At 51.9% G+C, this 25,206-nt stretch overlaps 1 protein-coding gene across 2 annotated transcripts in view; it reads left to right on the forward strand.

The window, feature by feature from the left end:
* gucd1 (guanylyl cyclase domain containing 1) overlaps positions 1-3,309 on the forward strand; it is a 28,969-nt gene extending 25,660 nt beyond the window's left edge. For both annotated transcript variants that reach the window (XM_072499603.1, XM_072499612.1), the window contains one exon: positions 1,792-3,309. In XM_072499603.1, coding sequence (XP_072355704.1) covers positions 1,792-1,883 — 92 coding nt within the window. In that variant the 3' untranslated portion in view covers positions 1,884-3,309. The remainder of the gene's footprint in view (positions 1-1,791) is intronic.
* Positions 3,310-25,206: the final 21,897 nt, after the last annotated feature.

The raw sequence follows: 25,206 nt of genomic DNA on the forward strand, positions 1-25,206 counted from the left end.
TCCGAAAGTCAGCTGACTTCAACTGACCCCGGCTTCTCCCGCTCTCTCCTTGACCCCGCCCGTGTGGGGAACTCCCATCTACCTTGCGCCTATCTTCCCGCCATCATCTTTCTGGCGCGGGAACAAGAACGATAAGCCCCGTGTTCTCTAGAGCCGTCCCGCCCCTCGTGGCGCAGCTCCCTCTGCCGCCCCATTCCCCATCCCCCGCCTATATCTCTTCTTCCCCCCCCCCCCCCCACCGGCGCCCACATTTCTTAGTGTCCCCCCTCCCCAATTTACATCTCTATATACATCAGCATTGTCGTTTCCCCTCCAACATCAGTCCCTCAGTTCTGATCCAGTTTCTCGTTTTTAATGAAGGTCCATGCTTCCGCCGTTTCGAAGTAGTGATGCCTCTCCTGGTGCGTGACCCACAGTCGCGCTGGCTGCAACATCCCGAACTTCACCTTGTGTAGCACCTCCTTGGCTCGATTAAAACTTGCCCTTCTTCTCGCCACCTCCGCACTCCAATCCTGGTACACCCGTACCACCGCATTCTCCCATCTACTACTTTGTACCTTTTTGGCCCATCTCAGAACCACCTCTCTGTCATTGAAGCGATGAAATCGCACGATCGTCGCCCTAGGTGGTTCACCCGCCTTTGGTCTCCTCGCAGGGACCCGATGGGCCCCTTCCACTTCCAAGGGGGCCTCAGCTCCCATTAGCGTGAGTAGCATCGTGCTCACGTAAGCCCCGCCGTCTGCTCCTTCCACTCCCTCGGGGAGACCCAGGATCCGAAGGTTCTTTCTCCGTGATCTGTTTTCTAGGACTTCAATCCTTTCAATGCACTTTTTGTGGAGCGCCTCGTGCGTCTGCGTTTTGACCGCCCGGCCCAGGATCTCGTCCTCGTTGTCCGTCACCTTCTGCTCCACCACGCGGAGCTCCATCTCCTGGGTCTTTTGTGCCTCCTTAAGCCCCTCAATTGCTTGTAGCATCGGGGCCAGCACCTCCTTCTTAAGCAGCTCCACACACTGTCTCAAAAATTCGTCTTGGTCCGGCCCCCATGTCGCCTGGGCTCCCTCCGCCGCCATCTTGCTCCTTTTTCCTTCTGCCCCTGTCCTCGAGGATTCTTCGCGATCTGGCCGCCGCCGCCGATATTTTTCTTTTTCGTTGGGGGGGGGACTCCCTGTTGTCTCACCCCACACCGGGTTTCGTCCCGAAAAAATTCCCCGTTGGGGCTCTTAAAAGAGCCCGAAGGTCCGTTCGAGCAGGAGCCGCCAAAACGTGCGGCTTAGCTGGTCATCGCCGCAACCGGAAGTCCACTCCCATCACATTGAGAAAGTAAACCTGATAGAAATAATCAATCTTAACTGTTGTGATGCTGAAAGAAAATGTTGAATGTTCAGTTATTACCCTCTCTTGAGCTTTTTAACTTGCTTGCGTGCTTCCTGTTAACATGTAAGTCAATTCCTGTATCTCCCTTGCGCCCCCCCCCCCCCCCAAAAGAGTTTTGAGCTATTTTTTCTGATTTTCTACTTATCCTCTTGTGGCTGCTTAGTTGGCTTGGGTTGCAATTGGCCTCAAGCACCCTGAGCTAGGGGAGGAGGAAATGTGTGTCACATTAGCTGAGGATGGGATTTGTCCTAGCCATGGCACCTCCTATGCTGGTCCACACTCGGGTGAATGCTGACTAGGTGAACAGGGCTGCAGTCCCAGTTTGACTGTCCAGGGCCAGAGCCTCTGAGGAGTAGAAAAATGGGGGCAGTTTTTGAGTCATGCATGGCTGATAATTGCCTTGTTTCTGCTCTGCAGGAGTCTGTTGCACAACTGTAAGTAACTTCAACGAGGCTCGCATGAGTTATGGGACAGATGAAGACATCCTGTTTGTTTACAAAGACAGCTGATTACAGAGTACGATCCTGACTCCAGTTCAAACACATACTACCTAAGGATACAAGATGGTAGCGTCGTGAAGCATTCCTCACTTTGCACAGTGCGTGTCTGATTTCAATCGCTGCTCGTCGCCCAAGGCTTTTTGCCTCCCCCCCCCCCCCCCCCCCCCCCCCGCTCCCCTAATGATGGTCACTGATTGGACATGAACTGTGTGTGACCCCTTTCCTTCCACTCTAGATGTACTGGTGACTCACTGGAAAATCATGTCCTGAAGAAATGTAACTCACTCCAGCCCAGGAAGACAGCCTGGAGTCAGCTATCACATTAGGTTTCCACAACCTGCTCAGCTTGCTGCTTACGAACCACTTGGGAAACTGTTTTCAAAATGCCAGAGGCAAAGTTGATTGTTTCCATATTTTAAACTTTACGATCGGACTAAGAAGAGTTTTAATTCTGGTAAATGCTTTGGCTTCACCAGCCAAAGGTGCCGCTGCTATATATTTTTTTAGGGGCACAAGATGAGGAACTGGTGGGCACAAGTTGAGTACACAGCCTGCTGGTTGGTATTTGGAATGACCTCAGGATCAGTCTCTTCTTGCACTGGGTCACCAGCCTCCTGTACAATGTTTGCCTGAGGTCAGGGGCAGCTTGAATTGAGAGTGGGACATTTAGAAAGCTTTTGGACTTTACACAAAGTAATGGGTTCCGGGGTTTGCCCTGTGCTGGCGGTTATTAGTCTCATGCTGAGCTTCACTCTAACTGTGGAGTAGCTTGCAGAATGAGTAGCTCATTCTGTCCCAATGGCTGAGGGAAGAATTTTCCTCATTGATTCCACCGGAGAAAACACTGGGATCTCCAACCATCTGCCTTTCAAATAGGATTCTACACATCAACAGCTAACCAGGAAACTGTCTGCAAGAATTTTTTTAAAAAGTGAAATGATTGCTGAACAGAATTTAACGAACTTTACAGAGAGGACAATATCCCAACCAATCTGCTTAGAAAAATCAAGGTCATAATGTGAAAGCTCATTGCATCTCAAAAATCCGAATCCCCCCCCCCCCCACCTGCAAGAGACCCCAGCTGTAACTCCCCTTCCTCCGGGATCCTGGCCGTCATTCTCCAAACGTGTCTAATTTTGGATTGGCAAATGGCAGTGATCTTATGTGCTGGTCCTGTGTTCCTGAAGTCTATCAGGAACTCTGAAGTGTTTTATTTGTTTGGTGCCCATCACTAACACTGGGGTCTCACTCAGGTGATTAAATTCTGTCCAAGGTTCAGAGCCATACCCTGGGTTCAGAGCCATACCCTGGGGTTTGGATGCAGATCACCCATTTCACCTTTCTCTTCATGCTGTACTCATCAGTGTTACAGTGCATTTACAATAAGGTTTATTTGAATATCATGGGGTCCAATTAAAAAATGATTTGCTAAGAATTCCAACCTGATTTCTCTTTTCACGAACAAATACTTAATTACACTGAACTTCAGTGAAAGGCTGAGGAGGGAAGGGCGGTGCTTGGGGAACCTTGTATAGTTGTTGGTGTTGGTACCAGTGGAAGAGCTCTGGGATCTTAAGCACCTGAATTTCCATCCTCGGCTGTTAGATGTCCTTTAGGATACTCCTGAAAACCAGTACTTGGTTTGCTCTGACATCGCCTCCTTTGCCTGGGTGTCACATTTGGTTCTGTGAAGTGCCAGTGAGTATTGTGAACATGTTAGAGAGATTCTCTTGGTGTCAGTTCTGCGGTTTCCAGGCTAATGGTTTGTGTTCTGAAGTAATGGATGCTGCAGATAAATGGAATGTGTACAACATCTGGGGGAAAAACAAGACTTCTTGGGCGGGGTTCTCCATTTGCCGACGGCAAAATCGAGAAATGCGATTGGGCGGAGAATAGGTTCCAACGCCAAAATTGCGGTGAGTGCCGATTTGACGCCAAATTGCGATTCTTCGTCACCTCGACGGCGGTGACAATGCGTACCAGAACGCACGTACAGTAAACACTGCATGTCATTAGCGGGCCGACCTGGTATTCTCCTGCGATTCTCCTCCGATGGGCTGAGTTCCCGAATGTGCGGTTCACTTTAAAAAATAAAATAAAATTTTAAGGTACCCAATTCTTTTTTTCCAATTAAGGGGCAATTTAGTGTGGCCAATCCACCTACCCTCACATCTTTTTAGGTTGTAGAGGTGACACCCATGCAGACACTGGGAGAATGTGCGAACTCCATAAGGAGATTGAACCTGGCTCCTCCTCCGTGAGGCAGCAGTGCTAACCACTGCACCACTGTGTCGCCCTGGTTCACTTGTGCTTTTAAAAATCATGAAACCGGCATGGTGGCTGATGAGGGAGAGACAGGCGGTAGGACACAGGAGCGACAGTGAGCGGCCGGGCCGGACGCTGGGTGGGCGGGGGCCCTGCCAGGGCCTTGGAGGGGGGATGACAGTGAGGGGGGGGGGGGAAACAGGCCAGGTGGCCTGGGTGACCCCCCACAGGACTGGGGTGGTATCCTGTTCCGGACTGCCATTACGGTGGCCATCTTGGTGCGCACCCACTGACCACCCATCTTGGCCCCTGGTTCTGCAGAGTGACACTGGCTGTATGGGTGCCTCCAACCCCGTCACACCTTCCGCCACAATCCCCCACACCCCACCTGGCCGCCACCCACCGGCGGCCCACCCAGGGCAACACCCACAGTAGCCCCTACTGGGGCCGGTGTGCATAATCCCTGACAGACAGTGCCAGCCGACGGTAACCCAAGCGTTGGACGGGTGCCAGGGCCAGAGGCCCCCTCAGTGATAAACACTGAGGGGGATCAAGAGTGCGGGAATTGTGGGGGGAGGACATACAGGGACAGACCTCGCGGTGTTAACCAGGGCCACCATGTAGCCGTTGGAACTGGTTGAGCAGCGGGGTATGCACCAAGATGACCTTTCACCTCCTGCAAGGTGACAGTGGCCATGAACATTTACGCCATGGGTCCTTCCAGGCACCGAGTGGGGACCTGTCTGGGATCTCTCTGACCTCAGTGCACAGACGCATCCGCACCATCACTGAGGTCCTATATGCTCAGGCGGCTCAATATATCCACTTCAATGTGGACCAAGCCCACCAGCAAGCCGAGGCAATGGAGCTTGCCGCATCACAGGGAGGCCCTGGGTCCAGGTGGTGATCGACGGTATGCAGGTACCCTCTACAAGCACCTGCAGATGACAGGCCGCTCTACAGAAACCAAAATGGTTTCACTCGGAATGTGTAGCTGATATGTGATTCCATCAGCTGTGCACATCTGCGCCCGATACCCGGGCAGTGTGCATGACACCTTCATCCTGGCGCACTCGATGATTCCTGACATGTTCGCGACATTGTCCCCCAGGCCAAACCACCCCCCCCCCCCACACCCATTTGACAGCACTGTAACAGGTGTTTAATGTGAATGAATATATACAGATTCGTGCCCTAGCCTTAAAACTAAATTGTGTCCTGCATCCATGCCAACACAACTGGTGACTAACCTGGCCTTACGGCTCCTAACGTTACGTCTAGGTGGTTCTCCAGAGAGTATAGCAGGAGTGGAGGCGGCCTGCAGTGATTCTTGCCTCGCGATCTGGGTCCCCATTGGCGGGTATCTTCTGACACAGCCGGGCCTGGATGAGCCTGGCTGCTGCTTGGGTGTCCTGGGTGGCTTGGTGGTGCCCAGTTCTACCTGTTGCCCACCAGATGCACAGGTAGTGTGTAAATGCGACTGCAGCTTGTCAGCCTCCTTAGTGACAATCGCGGATCTGGTGAATCCTGTACCGTTTCTCATTAGAATCGATTGTGTTCCACATGGCGCCGGTGTTAGCCCCTTCACAGAATCGGTCCAGGTGCCAGTTTTACTGTCGGGAAAGTACGAATTCTGGGTTGACGTCAACACTTAGAGAAACGGAGAATCTGCCAATTAATAGCTGTATCTTTGTCTGGAATAATTCATGGAATAGAATCCCTACAGTGCAGAAGGAGGTCATTCGGCCTGTCTAGTCTGCACGTACTGTCCAAAACTCCAAAAGAGCAGCCCAGGTAGGCCCGCTCTCTCTGCTCTATCCCCGTAACCCTGTGCATTGATCATGGCCAATCCACCTAACCTATACATCTTTGGGCTGTGGGAGGAAACTGGAGCATCCAGAGGAAACCCTCGCAGACATGCAAATGCCACAGTTACCCAAGGCTGGAATCAAACCCAAGTGGCTGGTGCTGTGAGGTCGCAGTGCTAACCCACTGTGCCCCACGCTTAAAACCAAAACAAAGCGATTCCACAACCAACGCATCAGATCTAAGGACTGCCACATCCAGCCGTGAATGGTGGTGGATTATTAAATAACTCACTGGAGGAGCAGGCTCCACTAATATCCCCATCCTCAATGATGGAGGAGCCCAGCACATATGTGCAAAAGACAAGGCTGAGGCATTCGCAACAATCTTCAGCCAGAAGTTTTGAGTGGAATAGAATCCCTACAGTGCAGGGATTCTATCTCGGTCTCTTTTAGAAGTCCCTACCATCACAAATGTCAGTCCTCGGCCAATACGATTCACTCCACGTGATGTTAAGAAATGGCTGAAGGCATGGATACTGCTACGGCTGAGTCCTGATAATCTGGCAATAGTACTGAAGGCTGGGACCGCACATGGTGCAGTGATTAGCACTGGGACTGCGGCGCTGAGGACCCGGGTTCGAATCCTGGCCTTGGGTCATTGTCCGTGTGGAGTTCGCACATTCTCCCCTTGTCTGCGTGGGTTTCACCCCCACAACCCAAAGATGTGCTGGTTAGGTGGAATGGCCACACTAAATTGCTCCTTAATTGGAAAAAAAAATAATTGGGTACTCTAAATTTATTTTTAAAAATAGTACTGAAAGCTTGTGCTCCAGAACTTGCCGCACCCCTAGCCAAGCTACAACACTGGCATCTACCCGGCAATGTGGAAAGTTGCCCAGGTGTGTCCTGTACACATGAAACAGGACAAATCCAACAGTGTCAATTACCGCCCTATCAGTCGACTCTCCATCAGCAAACTGATGGAAGGAGTCATCAACAGCACTATCAAGCAGCACTTACTCAGCAATAACCTGCTCACAGATGCTCAGTTTGGGTTCCGCCAGGGTCACTTAGCTCTTGACCTCATCACAGCCTTGGTTCAAACATGGACAAAAGAGCTGAATGTCAGAGGCGAGGTGAGAGTGACTGCCCTTGACATCAAGTGACCGAGTTTGACATCAAGAAGCCCTAGCTAAATTGGAGTCAATGGGTATCATGGAGAAAACTCTCCGCTGGTTGGAGTCATACTTGGCACAGGGGAAGATGGTTGTGGTGGTTGGTGGTCAATCACCTCAACTCCAGGACATCACTGCAGGAGTTCCTCAGGGTAGTGTCCCAGGCCCAATCATCTTCAGCTGCTTCATTAATGACCTGCCTTCCATCATAAGGTCAGAAGTAGGATGTTTTCTGGATGACTGAACAATGTTCAGCACCATTCGCGACTCCTCATAATGAAGCAGACCATGTCCAAATGCAGCAAGACCTGGACAATATTAAGACTTGTGTGGCGCAAATGTAACTTGCCACTTGTCAGCCCAAGTGCCAGGCAATGACCATCTCCTACGAGTGAGGATCTAACTATCGCCCCTTGGCGTTCAATGGCATTACCATCGATGAATCCCCACAATCCTGGGGTTACCATTGATCAGAAACTGAACTGAACTAGCCACATTAATACTGTGACTACCAGGGCAGGTCAAAGGCTAGGAATCCTACGGTGAATAACTCGCCATTGCTGACTAAGACCTGAAACATTCATCTTGATCTCGGCTGCTTGTCGTTTTGAAAGGAATGACAAGGAGGACCCAATGTTAGAGCATTAATTATTGGTACCAGTGAACTGTTTGTAGTAATTTCTACCCCGTTGGTCCCAGCTCCCAGCCAAAGTATGACTGGAGTGGACTTTCCTCTAATTTACTAGAAGTGTCATAATCACTATGTTTCTGGATTGCAAATCCTGAACTGTTGAAGCTCATACATGCACTATACAGCAAGCTGATCGATCAGGCAGCACCAGGTCACACTCCATTCAAGTTGTTATCCATGTTCAGATGTGAAAAATGAATAACGCCTTACTCCGGAGTATCCTCACTAGTGTGTGCAAGGATTGGTGGCAAATGGAACTGCACATGAATGATGAAGGACTGTGGGTGGTAGGGAGCTGACCACAGCCTTGAAATCACTCAAATCAAAGTTAAAAATGACATTGCGTGACTTGGCCATCTATCCTCAGCCCACACACCTTTCTGCAGCTTTTAGTTACAGTCGGCAACAACACCATCCTCTTCCAACACCATCGTCCTCCAACACTTCCATTGTTATCCACTTGGTCCCATTCCTATCATTCAATTGTAGCCAGAAAATCACCTCCAAATGATACCTGCTTCTTCTAGAATTCCATCAAGGACCGATCCAGCTCCTAATACTAATTTTTAAAAAAAAATCACAAGTAGGCTTACATTAACACTGTTATGAATTTACTGTGAAAAGCCCTAGTCGCCACATTCCGGCGCCTGTTCGCGTACACAGAGGGAGAATTCAGAATGTCCAATTCACCTAACAGCACGTCTTCAGGACTTGTGGGAGGAAACCGGAGCATCCAGAGGAAACCCACACAGACATAGGGAGAACGTGCAGACTCCACAGACAGGGACCCAAGCCGGGATTTGAACCTGGGACCCTGGAGCTGGGAAGCAACAGCGCTAATCATGTTACCGTGCCGTCCATTTGCATGGTGCTTCTTGACACCATTACTCCAAAACATGGACCCTGTTCTTCTGCTCTCCATGGGGTCCTGCCCAGGAAATACCCCAGAAGGTGTGAAGAACCGCCCCCCCCCCCCAAGCCCAACTGGGCTTCCTGACTATACCCCCATTAACCACCCCAACTGTCTACCCCCATCCACCACCCCTCCCTCGTGTGCTGCCCCCACAGGCTGCCTCAGCTGCCGCCCTTAAGCCCTCACCCACTTAACTTACACATTTACTTTCTCCCTGGCTTTTCAAAGTGGTTGGGTCCTTTAAACCTACCGGTTGTACTGCAGATAGTCCTGTAAAAAGTGCGCGTGGCCTCACCTGCCCCATGCTGCTGCCTTACACTGAAGGCCTCGAGAACTCGCTACGTTGCACCTTTCTCATCAGGGCTGGATGAGCTGCAGTTCTCTCAGGTTAAATTCATAAAGCCCAAAGCCATCGATTTTAGAACCCATCACAAACTATATTTACTTGCCACCTATTCCAGCCCTCTCCCTGGTCACTGTTGAACCAGACTCTTCTGTGCCCTGGATGCTCCTGATTTATGCTTCTGATTCCATACCCTCTCTCTTACCAAATAACTAATTTCATTTAATTTTTCGAGGAGGTGACGAGGTGTGTAGATGAGGTCAGTACAGTTGACGAAGTCTACATCGACTTCAGTACGGTTGTTGAGAAGGTCCCACATGGGAAACAGATCAAGAAGGTAAGAGCCTGTGGGATCCAGGACAATTTGGCACCATCTCATGAGGTGTAAAAACTCCATCAAGTCACCCAGCCACGCCAAGGTGCTTGGCGGTGTAGTTTAAAAAAATATATATATATTTATTCAAGTTTTTCAACAAACCCCCCCCACCAAACAAAAAGAAAGCAACAAGAACACAACAAGTAAAAATTATACATTGGATTTCCCCCCTATAACAGTAAGAAGCACAAATAGAAAAAAAAAACCCACCTTAACCCAGACACCACCCCAAAAGAAACCCCCCCCTGTCCCTGGGCTGCTGCTGCTGCTGGCCTCCTCCTAACGCTAGTCTAGGGACGGTTGCCACCGTCTGAGGAACCCCTGCACAGACCCTCGCAAGGCAAACTTTATCCTCTCCAGCTTAATGAACCCTGCCATGTCATTGATCCGAGCTTCCACACTAGGGGGCTTCGCATCCTTCCATAGTAGCAAAATCCTCCGCCGGGCTACCAGGGACGCAAAGGCCAGAATACCGGCCTCTTTCGCCTCCTGCACTCCCGGCTCATCTGATACCCCAAATAATGCTAATCCCCAGCTCTGCTTGACCCGGGCATTCACCACCTTGGACATAGTTCTCGCAAAACCCCTCCAAAACCCACCTAGTGCCGGGCACAACCAGAACATATGGACGTGATTTGCCGGGCTCCCCGAGCACCTCCCACATCTGTCCTCCACCCCAAAGAACCTACTCAACCTCGCCCCTGTCATATGCGCTCTCTGAGTAACCTTGAACTGTATTAGGCTAAGCCTGGCGCAAGAGGAGGAAGAATTAACCCTACTCAGGGCATCAGCCCACAGACCCTCATCTATCTTCTCCCACTTGCCCTTTAGCTCCTCCACCGAGGCCTCCTCCTCTTCCTGCAGCTCCTGATAAATCGCCGAAACCTTGTCTTCTCCAACCCATACACCCGAAATCACCCTGTCCTGAATCCCACGTGCCGGAAGCAGTGGGAATTCCCTCACCTGCCGCCTCACAAACGCCCTCACTTGTATGTACCTAAAAGCATTTCCCGGGGGTAACCCAAACTTCTCCTCCAACGCCCCTAGGCTCACAAACGTCCTATCGGTCCCCCATTCTTCTAATCCCTGCCCGATGCCAGCTCCGAAACCCCCCATCAATCCTTCCCGGGACGAACCGATGGTTCTCCCGTATCGGGGACCAAACCGAGGCCCCCACCTCGCCCCTGTGTCGCCTCCACTACCCCCAGATCTTCAGCGTCACCGCCACCATGGGACCCGTGGTGTATCTTGTCGGCGAGAGCGGCAGCCGTGCCGTCACCAGCGCCCTCGGGCTCGTGCCCTCACAGGACGCCATCTCTAACCTCTTCCACGCTGCCCCCTCTCCCTCCATTACCCACTTACGGATCATCGCCACATTGGCTGCCCAATAATAGCCACATAGATTCGGCAACGCCAGCACCCCCCTATCCCTGCTATGCTCCAGAAACACCCTCGTCACCCTCGGGGTCTTATTCGCCCACACAAATCCCATGATGCTCCTGCTTACTCGTTTGAAAAAGGCCTTGGGGATCAAAATGGGAAGGCACTGGGACACAAAGAGAAACCTCGGAAGGACTGTCATTTTTACTGACTGCACCCTACCCGCCAGTGAGAGTGGCAGCATGTCCCATCTTTTAAAATCCTCCTCCATCTGCTCCACCAACCGCTTCAGATTAAGCTTGTGCAAGGCCCCCCAACTCCTAGCTACTTGGATCCCCAGGTACTGAAAGCTCTTTTCCGCCCTCTTCAGCGGTAACTCGTCTATCCCCCTTCCCTGGTCCCCTGAGTGCACCACAAAGAGCTCACTCTTCCCTATATTGAGTTTATACCCCGAAAAGTCTCCAAACTCCCTAAGGATCCGCATGACCTCCGCCATCCCCTCCACTGGATCCGCAACATACAACAACAGGTCATCGGCATACAACGACACCCGGTGTTCCTCTCTCCCCCCCCCCCCCCCCGAACCAATCCCCTCCATTTCCTGGACTCCCTCAGTGCCATGGCCAGCGGCTCAATTGCCAGTGCAAACAATAAGGGGCACCCCTGTCTCGTCCCCCGGTACAGCCAAAAGTACTCCGACCTCCGCTGGTTCGTAGCCACACTCGCCACCGGGGCGCTATATAGCAGTCTGACCCAGCTGATGAACACCTCCCCTAACCCAAACCTCCGCAACACTTCCCAAAGATACTCCCACTCCACCCGATCAAAGGCCTTCTCCGCGTCCATAGTTGCCACTACCTCCGCTTCCCCCTCCACCGAGGGCATCATAATCACATTGAGGAGCCTCCACACATTTGTATTTAGCTGCCTACCCTTCACGAATCCCGTCTGGTCCTCATGAATCACCCCCGGGACACAGTCCTCAATTCTCGTAGCCAGCACCTTCGCTAGCGTCAACATTGAGGAGCAAGATCGGTCTATACAGTGAAAACAGCGCGGGAGCTGAGTGAGCCGGGACAGTGAAAACAGCGCGAGAGGTGAGTGAGCCGGGACATTGAAAACAGCGCGAGAGGAGAGAGAGCCGGGACAGTGAAAACAGCGCGGGAGCTGAGTGAGCCGGGACAGTGAAAACAGCGCGGGAGCTGAGTGAGCCGGGACATTGAAAACAGCGCGAGAGGTGAGTGAGCCGGGACATTGATAACAGCGCGAGAGGTGAGTGAGCCGGGACATTGAAAACAGCGCGAGAGGTGAGTGAGCCGGGACATTGAAAACAGCGCGAGAGGTGAGTGAGCCGGGACATTGATAACAGCGCGAGAGGTGAGTGAGCCGGGACATTGAAAACAGCGCGAGAGGTGAGTTAGCCGGGACATTGAAAACAGCGCGAGAGGTGAGTGAGCCGGGACATTGAAAACAGCGTGTGAGCTGAGTGAGCCGGGACAGTGAAAACAGCGCGAGAGGTGAGTGAGCCGGGACAGTGAAAACAGCGCGAGAGGTGAGTGAGCCGGGACAGTGAAAACAGTGCGGGAGCTGAGTGAGCCGGGACATTGAAAACAGCGCGGGAGCTGAGTGAGCCGGGAAAGTGAAAACAGCGCGAGAGGTGAGTGAGCCGGGACAGTGAAAACAGCGCTGGAGATTTAAAAAGCGCAGGAGCTGCGAGTCAGAGCGGAGATTTTAAAAGATCGCAGCCTAGTTTCGGGAGCCGTTCGGAGGAGGAGGAGCAGTCTCTGTCAGGGAGAGAACCTGAGAACATCTGAGACACTCAGAAGGTAAGAAGGTAAGTAAGTGATTTTTACTCATTTTTACTTTTATACCTTTTTCAAATTGTTTGTGTCGGGGGGAAACTGAAGTGACATCACAGAAAAGCTGTGACCTGAGTGGCTGGTTGGGAATCTACACTAAATTTAAAAAAATTAAGCATTGGTAACTAATTAAACATAATTACTTAATTATAATTTAGAGGGGTATCTAAGCCAGAGATCAGAGAGTACTATATTTAGCTTTCGCATTTATATTAGAAATCTAGTGCTAGGAAACAGATAGTTAACAGAAACTTTGAAAAGTTTCCAGCGTCCCGGATGGCTTCATCTGCAGAAAGTGCACCCAATTGGAGCTCCTCACAGACCGCATGGTTCGGTTGGAGCAGCAATTGGATGCACTTAGGAGCATGCAGGTGGCGGAAAGCGTCATAGATCGCAGTTTTAGACTTCCGGGTGCGGCGATGACCAGCTAAGTCGCACGTTTCGGCAGCTCCCGGCGGAACGGACTTTTGGGCTCTCAATAAGAGCCCCAACGGCAATTTTAACGACTAAAAGCACAGTGCGGTAAACCAGAAGGGAATCCCCCCTGGATACGGATGGAAAAAGGAGAGGAAAGTGGCCGGATTGCGGTGGATCCTTTAGAGCAGCGGCAAGGAAGGCAAGCAAAAACCAAGATGGCGTCGGAAGGTGGCAGTTTAATATGGGGCCCTGAACAACACGAGTTTTTGAAACGCTGCATGGAAGAGCTTAAAAAGGAGATGAAGAAGGAGCTGTTGGCCCCGATATTACAGGCGATTGAAGGGCAAAAGTTGAGCAAAAGACCCAGGAGCGGGAGCTTCGGGTCGTGAAGGCAAAGGTTGCCGAGAACGAGGACGATATACAGGGCCTGGTGAAGACGGAGATGCACGAGGCACACCATAAACGATGTGTGGAAAGGCTGGAGGTGCTGGAGAATAATGCGAGGAGGAAGAATTTAAGGATTCTTGGTCTTCCTGAAGGTGCAGAAGGGGCGGACGTCGGGGCATATGTGAGCACGGTGTTGCACTCGTTGATGGGATCGGAGGCCCCGACGGGTCCGCTGGAGGTGGAGGGAGCCTATCGAGTTATGGCGCGAAGACCGAGGGCTGGAGAAATTCCTCGAGCCATACTGGTGAGATTCCTACGTTTTAAGGACAGAGAGATGGTCTTAAGATGGGCAAAGAAAACTCGGAGCAGTAGATGGGAGAACGCGGTGATCCGCGTATATCAAGACTGGAGTGCGGAGGTGGCGAGAAGGAGGGCGAGCTTTAATCGGGCCAAGGCGGTGCTTCATAAAAAGAAGATCAAATTTGGAATGCTGCAGCCGGCAAGACTGTGGGTCACATATCAAGGGAAGCACCACTACTTTGAAACGGCGGATGAGGCGTGGACATTTATTGTTGAAGAGAAATTGGAATGAGTGGGTTATTAAAAAAGAACGTTCGAGACAAAGTGGTGGGGCGAATATGGGGGGCGAAGAGGGGGAAAAAAGGGGGGAGAGAGGATTTTTATGTTGTTAATCCTGCGACCCGGTAACTTTTCTCTCTTCCACAGGTTGTGGGGGAGGAAGGGAGGTGGAGGAGTTGGGGGCGTTGGCCATTGATGGCGGGGCCAAAAGGGAAGCGCGGGCTTTGTTCCCGCGCTATGATAATTATGGCGAGAATAGGGAAGCAGGAAGGAGGGGGCGTCGCACGGTGCGAGCCGAGGTCACGGGGGGGGAAGCCAAGGTCGGCCAGAGTATGCTGACTTCTGGGAGCAACATGGGGGGTGTAACTACGCTAGTGGGGGATCTAGCGGGGGGGGGGGGGGTGCTGGGAGGGGGGGATTTACTGGGTTGCTGCTGCTGGGGAGAAGGGGGAGCTGGTATGGGGTGGGGTGGGCGGGGCGGGGGGGCACCGCCTGGGGGGGACACAGCTGCTTGGGAACCGGGTGAGGAGCTGGGTAAAAGGGGATGGCTAATCGACAAGGGGGGGGGGGGGGGGTAAAGAGCCCCCCAACCCGGCTGATCACGTGGAATGTGAGAGGGCTGAACGGGCCGATAAAGAGGGCACGGGTACTCGCACACCTAAAGAAACTTAAGGCAGATGTGGTTATGTTACAGGAGACGCATTTGAAACTGATAGACCAGGTTAGACTACGCAAAGGATGGGTGGGGCAGGTGTTTCATTCGGGGCTGGATGCGAAAAACAGGGGGGTGGCTATATTAGTGGGGAAGCGGGTAATGTTTGAGGCAAAGACCATAGTGGCGGATAATGGGGGTAGATACGTGATGGTGAGTGGCAAATTACAGGGGGAGGTGGTGGTCTTAGTGAACGTATATGCCCCGAACTGGGATGATGCCAACTTTATGAGGCGCATGTTAGGACGTATCCCGGACCTAGAGGTGGGGAAGTTGGTAATGGGTGGAGATTTTAACACGGTGCTGGAACCAGGGCTGGACAGATCGAGGTCCAGGACTGGAAGGAGGCCGGCAGCAGCCAAGGTGCTTAAAGACTTTATGGAGCAGATGGGAGGAGTAGACCCATGGAGATTTAGTAGACCTAGGAGTAAGGAGTTTTCGTTTTTCTCCTATGTCCACAAAGTTTATTCGCGAATAGACTTTTTTGTTTTGGGAAGGGCGCTGATCCCGAAGGTGAGGGGGACGGAGTATACGGCCATAGCTATTTCGGATCACGCTCCACATTGGGCGGACTTGGAGATAGGGGAGGAAAAAGAACGGCGTCCACCCTGGAGAATGGACATGGGACTAATGTCGGATGAGGGTGTGTGCCTAAGGGTGAGGGGGTGTATTGAAAAGTACTTGGAACTCAATGATAATTGGGAGGTCCAGGTGGGAGTGGTCTGGGAGGCATTGAAGGCAGTTGTTAGAGGGGAGCTGATATCAATCAGGGCACATAAAGGAAAGCAGGAGAGTAGGGAACGGGAGCGGTTGCTGCAAGAACTTCTGAGGGTGGACAGGCAATATGCGGAGGCACCGGAGGAGGGACTGTACAGGGAAAGGCAAAGGCTACACGTAGAATTTGATTTGCTGACCAAGGGTACTGCAGAGGCACAGTGAAGGAAGGCACAGGGTGTACAATAAGAATATGGGGAGAAGGCGAGCAGGTTGCTGGCCCACCAATTGAGGAAAAGGGGAGCAGCGAGGGAAATAGGGGGAGTGAGGGATGAGGAGGGAGAGATGGAGCGGGGAGCGGAGAGAGTGAATGGAGTGTTCAAGGCATTCTATGAAAGATTATATGAAGCTAAGCCCCCGGATGGGAAGGAGAGAATGATGCGTTTTCTGGACCAGCTGGAATTTCCTAAGGTGGAGGAGCAGGAGAGGGTGGGACTGGGAGCACAGATCGAAATGGAGGAAGTAGTGAAAGGAATTAGGAGCATGCAGGCGGGGAAGGCTCCGGGACCGGATGGATTCCCAGTTGAATTTTACAGGAAATACGTGGACTTGCTCGCCCCGCTACTGATGAGAACCTTTAATGAGGCGAGGGAAAGGGGACAGCTGCCCCCGACTATGTCAGAGGCAACGATATCGCTTCTTCCAAAGAAAGAAAAAGACCCACTGCAATGCGGGTCCTATAGGCCTATTTCCCTCCTGAATGTAGACGCTAAGATTCTGGCCAAGGTAATGGCAATGAGGATAGAGGATTGTGTCCCGGGGGTGGTCCATGAGGACCAAACTGGATTTGTGAAGGGGAGACAGCTGAATACGAATATACGGAGGCTGCTAGGGGTAATGATGATGCCCCCACCAGAGGGGGAAGCGGAGATAGTGGTGGCGATGGATGCCGAGAAAGCATTTGATAGAGTGGAGTGGGATTATTTGTGGGAGGTGTTGAGGAGATTTGGCTTTGGAGATGAGTATATTAGATGGGTACAGCTGCTGTATAGGGCCCCGATGGCGAGGGTGGTCACGAATGGACGGGGGTCTGCATATTTTCGGCTCCATAGAGGGATGAGGCAGAGATGTCCTATGTCCCCATTATTGTTTGTACTGGCGATTGAGCCCCTGGCGATAGCACTGAGGGGTTCCAGGAAGTGGAGGGGAGTACTCAGGGGAGGAGAAGAACACCGGGTATCTCTGTATGCGGACGATTTGTTGTTGTATGTGGCGGACCCGGCGGAGGGGATGCCAGAGATAATGCGGATACTTGGGGAGTTTGGAGAATTTTCAGGATATAAACTGGATATGGGGAAAAGTGAGTTGTTTGTGGTGCATCCAGGGGGGCAGAGCAGAGAAATAGAGGACTTACCGCTGAGGAAGGTAACAAGGGACTTTCGCTACTTGGGGATCCAGATAGCCAAGAATTGGGGTACATTGCATAGGTTAAATTTAACGCGGTTGGTGGAACAGATGGAGGAGGACTTCAAGCGATGGGACACCGTATCCCTGTCACTGGCAGGGAGGGTGCAGGCGGTTAAAATGGTGGTCCTCCCGAGATTCCTTTTTGTGTTTCAGTGCCTCCCGGTGGTGATCACGAAGGCTTTTTTCAAAAGGATTGAAAAGAGTATCATGAGATTTGTGTGGGCCGGGAAGACCCCGAGAGTGAGGAGGGGATTTTTGTAGCGTAGTAGGGATAGGGGGGGGCTGGCACTACCGAGCCTAAGTGAGTACTACTGGGCCGCCAATATCTCAATGGTATGTAAGTGGATGGGAGAAGAGGAGAGAGCGGCGTGGAAGAGATTGGAGAGGGCGTCCTGCAGGGGGACTAGCCTACAAGCTATGGTGACGGCGCCGTTGCCGTTCTCACCGAAGAAATACACCACAAGCCCGGTGGTGGTGGCTACTCTGAAAATCTGGGGGCAGTGGAGACGGCATAGGGTAAGACGGGAGCCTCAGTGTGGTCCCCAATAAGAAATAACCATAGGTTTGCTCCGGGGAGAATGGATGGGGGATTTGGAACATGGCAAAGAGCAGGAGTAACACAATTGAGAGATCTGTTTGTAGATGGGACGTTTGCAAGTCTGGGAGCGCTGACCGAAAAATACGGGTTGCCCCAAGGGAATGCATTCCGGTATATGCAACTGAGGGCTTTTGCGAGGCAACAGGTGAGGGAATTCCCGCAGCTCCCGACGCAGGAGGTGCAGGACAGAGTGATCTCAAAGACATGGGTGGGGGACGGTAAGGTATCAGACATATATAGGGAAATGAGGGACGAGGGGGAGATTATGGTAGATGAGCTGAAAGGGAAATGGGAAGAGGAGCTGGGGGAGGAGATTGAGGAGGGGCTGTGGGCTGATGCCCTAAGTAGGGTAAACTCATCGTCCTCGTGTGCCAGGCTAAGCCTGATACAATTTAAGGTGTTACACAGGGCGCATATGACTGGAGCACGGCTCAGTAAATTTTTTTGGAGTAGAGGATAGGTGTGCGAGATGCTCGAGAAGCCCAGCGAATCACACCCATATGTTCTGGTCATGTCCGGCACTACAAGGGTTTTGGGTGGGGGTGACAAAGGTGCTTTCGAAGGTGGTGGGGGTCCAGGTCGAACCAAGCTGGGGGTTGGCTATATTCGGGGTTGCAGAGGAGCCGGGAGTGCAGGAGGCAAAAGAGGCTGATGTTTTGGCCTTTGCGTCCCTAGTAGCCCGGCGCAGGATACTGTTGATGTGGAAGGAAGCCAAGCCCCCGGGTGTGGAGACCTGGATAAATGACATGGCAGGGTTTATAAAGTTGGAACGGATTAAGTTCGTCCTAAGGGGATCGGCTCAAGGGTTCACCAGGCAGTGGCAACCGTTCGTCGAATACCTCACAGAAAGATAGAGGGAATGGGAAAGAAGAAGACAGCAGCAGCAACCCGGGGGGGGGGGAGGGGGGGGGGGCGGAGGAACCAGGAGGACTCTCAGGGATGTTAGTGTATATGTAAAATATGTATAGGTTGTTGTTATAGGTAATTGTATATTGGACTGCTAAATTGTATTTTTGGAGAGTATTTATTCAGGATAAGGCAGTTGCCACTTAGTTTTGTTTTTTTAATTTCAATGTTGTTTATATATTATTTATTTTTTGCTTAAAACTGGCCATTGCTATTTATATTGTTATATTACTGTGTAAAGGATACACAATGTACTGTCATGGTTGGCCAAAAATTTTGAATAAAATATATTTAAAAAAAAAATAGATCGCAGTTTTATAAATGTGGTCACACCCAAGGTGCAGGCAGAGAAATGGGTGACCACCAGAAAGGGCAGGCAGTCAGTGCAGGAATCCCCTATGGTTGTCCCCCTCTCACTGTCGGGGGGGATAGCCTATCAGGGGAAAACAGCAGCAGCCAGAGCAGTGGCACCACGGCTGGCTCTGATGTTCAGAAGGGAGGGTCAAAGCGCAAAAGAGTAATAGTAATAGGGGACTCTATAGTCAGGGGCACAGATAGGCGCTTCTGTGGACGTGAAAGAGACTCCAGGATGGTATGTTGCCTCCCTGGTGCCAGGGTCCAGGATGTCTCCGAACGGGTAGAGGGCATCCTGAAGGGGGAGGGCAAACAGGCAGAGGTCGTTGTACATATTGGTACTAACGACATAGGCAGGAAGGGGCATGAGGTCCTGCAGCAGGAGTTCAGGGAGCTAGGCAGAAAGTTAAAAGACAGGACCTCTAGGGTTGTAATCTCGGGATTACTCCCTGTGCCACGTGCCAGTGAGGCTAGAAATAGGAAGCTAGAGCAGCTAAACACGTGGCTAAACAGCTGGTGTAGGAGGGAGGGTTTCCGTTATCTGGACCACTGGGAGCTCTTCCGGGGCAGGTGTGACCTATATAAGGACGGGTTGCATCTAAACCGGAGAGGCATAAATATCCTGGCCGCGAGGTTTGCTAGTGTCACACGGGAGGGTTTAAACTAGTATGGCAGGGGGGTGGGCACGGGAGCAATATGTCAGAAGGTGAGAGCATTGAGCGAGAACTAGGGAATAGGAACAGTGGGGCTCTGAGGCAGAGCAGACAGGGAGAAGTTGCTGAACACAGCGGGTCTGGTGGCCTGAAGTGCATATGTTTTAATGCAAGAAGTATTACGGGTAAGGCAGGTGAACTTAGAGCTTGGATTAGTACTTGGAACTATGATGTTGTTGCCATTACAGAGACCTGGTTGAGGGAAGGGCAGGAATGGCAACTAAACGTTCCAGGATTTAGATGCTTCAGGCGGGATAGAGGGGGATGTAAAAGGGGAGGCGGAGTTGCGCTACTGGTTAGGGAGAATATCACAGCTGTACTGCGGGAGGACACCTCAGAGGGCAGTGAGGCTATATGGGTAGAGATCAGGACTAAGAAGGGTGCAGTCACAATGTTGGGGGTTAACTACAGGCCTCTCAACAGCCAGCGGGAGATAGAGGAGCAGATAGGTAGACAGATTTTGGAAAAGAGTAAAAACAACAGGGTTGTGGTGATGGGAGACTTCAACTTCCCCAATATTGACTGGGACTCACTTAGTGCCAGGGGCTTAGATGGGGCGGAGTTTGTAAGGAGCATCCAGGAGGGCTTCTTAAAACAATATGTAGACAGTCCAACTAGGGAAGGGGCGGTACTGGACCTGGTATTGGGGAATGAGCCCGGCCAGGTGGTAGATGTTTCAGTAGGGGAGCATTTCAGTAACAGTGACCACAATTCAGTAAGTTTCAAAGTACTGGTGGACAAGGATAAGAGTGGTCCTAGGATGAATGTGCTAAATTGGGGGAAGGCTAATTATAACAATATTAGGCGGGAACTGAAGAACATAGATTGGGGGCGGATGTTTGAGGGCAAATCAACATCTGACATGTGGGAGGCTTTCAAGTGTCAGTTGAAAGGAATTCAGGACCGGCATGTTCCTGTGAGGAAGAAGGATAAATACGGCAATTTTCGGGAACCTTGGATAACGAGAGATATTGTAGGCCTCGTCAAAAAGAAAAAGGAGGCATTTGTCAGGGTTAAAAGGCTGGGAACAGATGAAGCCTGCGTGGAATATAAGGAAAGTAGGAAGGAACTTAAGCAAGGAGTCAGGAGGGCTAGAAGGGGTCACAAAAAGTCATTGGCAAATATGGTTCAGGAAAATCCCAAGGCTTTTTACACGTACATAAAAAGCAAGAGGGTAGCCAGGGAAAGGGTTGGCCCACTGAAGGATAGGCAAGGGGATCTATGTGTGGAGCCAGAGGAAATGGGCGAGGTACTAAATTAATACTTTGTATCAGTATTCACCAAAGAGAAGAAATTGGTAGATGTTGAGTCTGGAGAAGGGTGTGTAGATAGCCTGGGTCACATTGAGATCCAAAAAGACGAGGTGTTGGGTGCCTTAAAAAATATTAAGGTAGGTAAGTCCCCAGGGCCTGATGGGATCTACCCCAGAATACTGAAGGAGGCTGGAGAGGAAATTGCTGAGGCCTTGACAGAAATCTTTGGATCCTCACTGTCTTCAGGGGATGTCCCGGAGGACTGGAGAATAGCCAATGTTGTTCCTCTGTTTAAGAAGGGTAGCAAGGATAATCCAGGGAACTACAGGCCTTACTTCAGTGGTAGGGAAATTACTGGAGAGAATTCTTCGAGACAGGATCTACTCCCATTTGGAAGCAAATGGACGTATTAGTGAGAGGCAGCATGGTTTTGTGAAGGGGAGGTCGTGTCTCACTAACTTGATAGAGTTTTTTGAGGAGGTCACTAAGATGATTGATGCAGGTAGGGCAGTGGATGTTGTCTATATGGACTTCAGTAAGGCCTTTGACAAGGTCCCTCATGGTAGACTAGTACAAAAGGTGAAGTCACACGGGATCAGGGGTGAGCTGGCAAGGTGGATATAGAACTGGCTAGGTCATAGAAGGCAATTGGAGGGCTGTGACCAGTGGTGTTCCACAGGGATCAGTGCTGGGACCTTTGCTGTTTGTACTATATATAAATGATTTGGAGGAAAATGTAACTGGTCTGATTAGTAAGTTTGCAGACGACACAAAGGTTGGTGGAATTGCGGATAGCGATGAGGACTGTCAGAGGATACAGCAGGATTTAGATTGTTTGGAGACTTGGGTGGAGAGATGGCAGATGGAGTTTAATCCGGACAAATGTGAGGTAATGCATTTTGGAAGGTCTAATGCAGGTAGGGAATATACAGTGAATGGTAGAACCCTCAAGAGTATTGAAAGTCAAAGAGATCTAGGAGTACAGGTCCACAGGTCACTGAAAGGGGCAACACAGGTGGAGAAGGTAGTCAAGAAGGCATACGGCATGCTTGCCTTCATTGGCCGGGGCATTGAGTATAAGAATTGGCAAGTCATGTTGCAGCTGTATAGAACCTTAGTTAGGCCACACTTGGAGTATAGTGTTCAATTCTGGTCGCCACACTACCAGAAGGATGTGGAGGCTTTAGAGAGGGTGCAGAAGAGATTCACCAGAATGTTGCCTGGTATGGAGGGCATTAGCTATGAGGAGCGGTTGAATAAACTCGGTTTGTTTTCACTGGAACGAAGGAGGTTGAGGGGCGACCTGATAGAGGTCTACAAAATTATGAGGGGCATAGACAGAGTGGATAGTCAGAGGCTTTTCCCCGGGGTAGAGGGGTCAATTTCTAGGGGGCATAGGTTTAAGGTGAGGGGCAACGTTTAGAGTAGATGTACGAGGCAAGTTTTTTACGCAGAGGGTAGTGGGTGCCTGGAACTCGCTACCGGAGGAGGTGGTGGAAGCAGGGACGATAGTGACATTTAAGGGGTATCTTGACAAATACATGAATAGGATGGGAATAGAGGGATACGGACCCAGGAAGTGTAGAAGATTGTAGTTTAGTCGGGCAGCATGGTCGGCACGGGCTTGGAGGGCCGAAGGGCCTGTTCCTGTGCTGTACATTTCTTTGTTCTTTGTTTGTTCTTTTGACCCACATTGCAATGGATCCTTGTCCCGCTTCAAGATCAAAGAAATCAGATCCATAGACATTGTTGGGGGCATGGCCCCCTCCTCCCTCGCCTTATTAAAAGTCCTCACTAGCAACGGGACCAGCAGGTCCACTTATTTCCTATAAAATTCAACAGGGAACCCATCCGGCCCCGGGGCCTTCCCTGCCTGCATGTTTCCCAATCCTTTAACCAGCTCCTCCAGCCCGATCGGCGCCCCTAAACCAACCACCTGCTCCTCCTCCACCCTCTGGAACCTCAGCTGATCTAGGAATTGTCGCATCCCCTCCTCAGACCTGTACAGATCCCCATAGAAGTCCCTAAATACCTCGTTTATTCTCACCGCACGCCACACCGTATTCCCCCCTCTATCCCTCACTCCACCAATCTCCCTTGCTGCCTCCCTCTTACGAAGCTGGTGTGCCAGCATCCGACTCGCCTTCTCCCCATACTCATAAACCGCCCCTTGCGCTTTCCTCCACTGTGCCTCTGCTTTCCCCGTAGTTATCAGGTCGAATTCCGTCTGGAGGTTCCGTCGCTCCCTAAGTAGCCCCTCCTCGGGGGCCTCTGCATAACTCCTGTCCACCCTTAAAATCTCCCCCACCAACCGCTCCCTCTCCCTCCTCTCTCTCTTCTCCCTGTGGGCGCTAATAGAGATTAGCTCTCCCCTGACCACCGCCTTCATCGCCTCCCAGACTACCCACACCTGCACCTCCCCGTTGTCATTGGCCTCCAAGTATCTTTCACTACACCCGCCCGCACACCCCCTCATCTGCCAACAGTCCCACATCAAGGCGCCACAGTGGGCACTGGTCCCGCTCCTCCCCAACTCCAGCTCCACCCAGTGCGGGGCGTGGTCTGAGATGGCTATGGCCGAATACTCCGTTCCCTCCACTTTCGGGATTAGCGCCCTACTCAAAATGAAAAAATCTATCCGGGAGTAGGCTCTATGGATGTGGGAAAAGAAGGAAAATTCCCTGGCCTGTGGCCTGGCAAACCTCCACGGATCCATTCCCCCCATCTGGTCCATAAACCCCCTAAGCACCTTGGCCGCAGCCGGCCTCTTACCCGTCCTGGACCTAGAACGGTCCAGTGCTGGGTCTAGCATTGTGTTAAAGTCCCCCCCACCCCATTATCAAGCTTCCTACCTCCAGATCCGGAATCCGACCCAACATGCGTTTCATAAATCCGGCATCATCCCAATTCGGGGCATATACGTTCACTAGTACCACCCGCACCCCCTGCAACCTACCGCTCACCATCACATATCGACCTCCATTATCCACTGCAATATTCAGTGCCTCGAACGACACCCGCTTCCCCACCAGTATTGCAACCCCTCTGTTCTTCGCATCCAGCCCTGAATGAAAGACCTGCCCTACCCATCCCTTTCTCAGCCTAATCTGATCTGCCACCTTCAAATGTGTCTCCTGGAGCATAACCACGTCTGCCTTCAGTCCCTTTAAGTGCGCGAAAACCCGGGCCCTCTTGACCGGCCCGTTCAGGCCCCTCACATTCCAAGTTATCAGCCGGACCAGGGGGCTACTCACCCCCACCCTGCCGACAAGCCATCTCCTTTTCTAGGCCAGCCACGTGCCCGCGCCTCCCGCACCCTCCAGTCCCCCAGGCGGTGGACCCCCGCCCCAACCACCTCTCCTACTTCCAGCTCCCCTTTGGCCAATGCAGCAGCAACCCAGTTCGCCCCCTCCCCCCCGCTAGATCCTCATCTAGCCATTTTGCTCCCCCCATGACACTCCCGTAAGTCAGCTGACTCCTGCTGACCCCGGCCTCTCCCGCCATTCCATCGACCCCCCAGTGTGAGAATCCCCCCATCCCTTGGTAGTCAGTGTGCGCTCCTCTCCAGCACTGCCACCCCCCCCCGCCCCGCCCCCATCCTTCCCTAGCGCGGGAAAAAGCCCGCGCTTTCCGTCTGAGCCAGTCCCACCCCCTCTGGCGCAGCTCCTTTTTGCGGCCTCACCCCAACTCCCCATCCCTGGGCCTCCACACCCCCCCCCCTCTTCCTCCGCAGGGCCTTGCCCCTCCAACACCGACGCCCACACTCTCCCACAGCCCCCACATCAAATCCATTCACCCATCCCCACCCAGCACCGAAACAAAAAGAACATTCCCCAAATGCAGTAAACACAGTAAACATCCCCCCATGACAAATCCTCAGTTTGAGTCCAACTTTTCAGCCTGGATAAAGTTCCATGCCTCATCAGGCGTTTCAAAATAGTGGTGCCGATCTTGGAACGTGACCCACAATCGCGCTGGCTGCAGCATTCCGAACTTCACCCCTTCCGATGGAGCACCGCCTTAGCCCGGTCAAAACCAGCTCTCTTCTTAGCCACCTCCGCACTCCAGTCCTGGTAAATACAGATCTCCGTGTTCTCCCACCTGCTGCTCCATTCTTTTTTGGCCCATCTCAGGACACACTCCCTGTCCATAAAGCGGTGGAACCTCACCACTACAGCCCTTGGCAGCTAGTTGGCTTTGGGTGTCCTTGCCAGGACCCAATGAGCCCCATCCAGCCCCAGTGGCCTCGGGAAAGTTCCCGCGCCCATCAGCGAACTGAGCATCGTGCTCATATATGCCCCGGTATCGGGCCCCTCAACTCCTTCAGGGAGACCCAGGATCCGAAGATTCTTCCTCCTCGACCTATTCTCCAGGTCCTCAAATTTTTCCTGCCACCTCTTGTGCAGCGCCTCGTGCGCCTCC

Source organism: Scyliorhinus torazame, chromosome 1 (genome assembly GCF_047496885.1).
Source record: "Scyliorhinus torazame isolate Kashiwa2021f chromosome 1, sScyTor2.1, whole genome shotgun sequence".
NCBI lineage: Eukaryota > Metazoa > Chordata > Chondrichthyes > Carcharhiniformes > Scyliorhinidae > Scyliorhinus > Scyliorhinus torazame.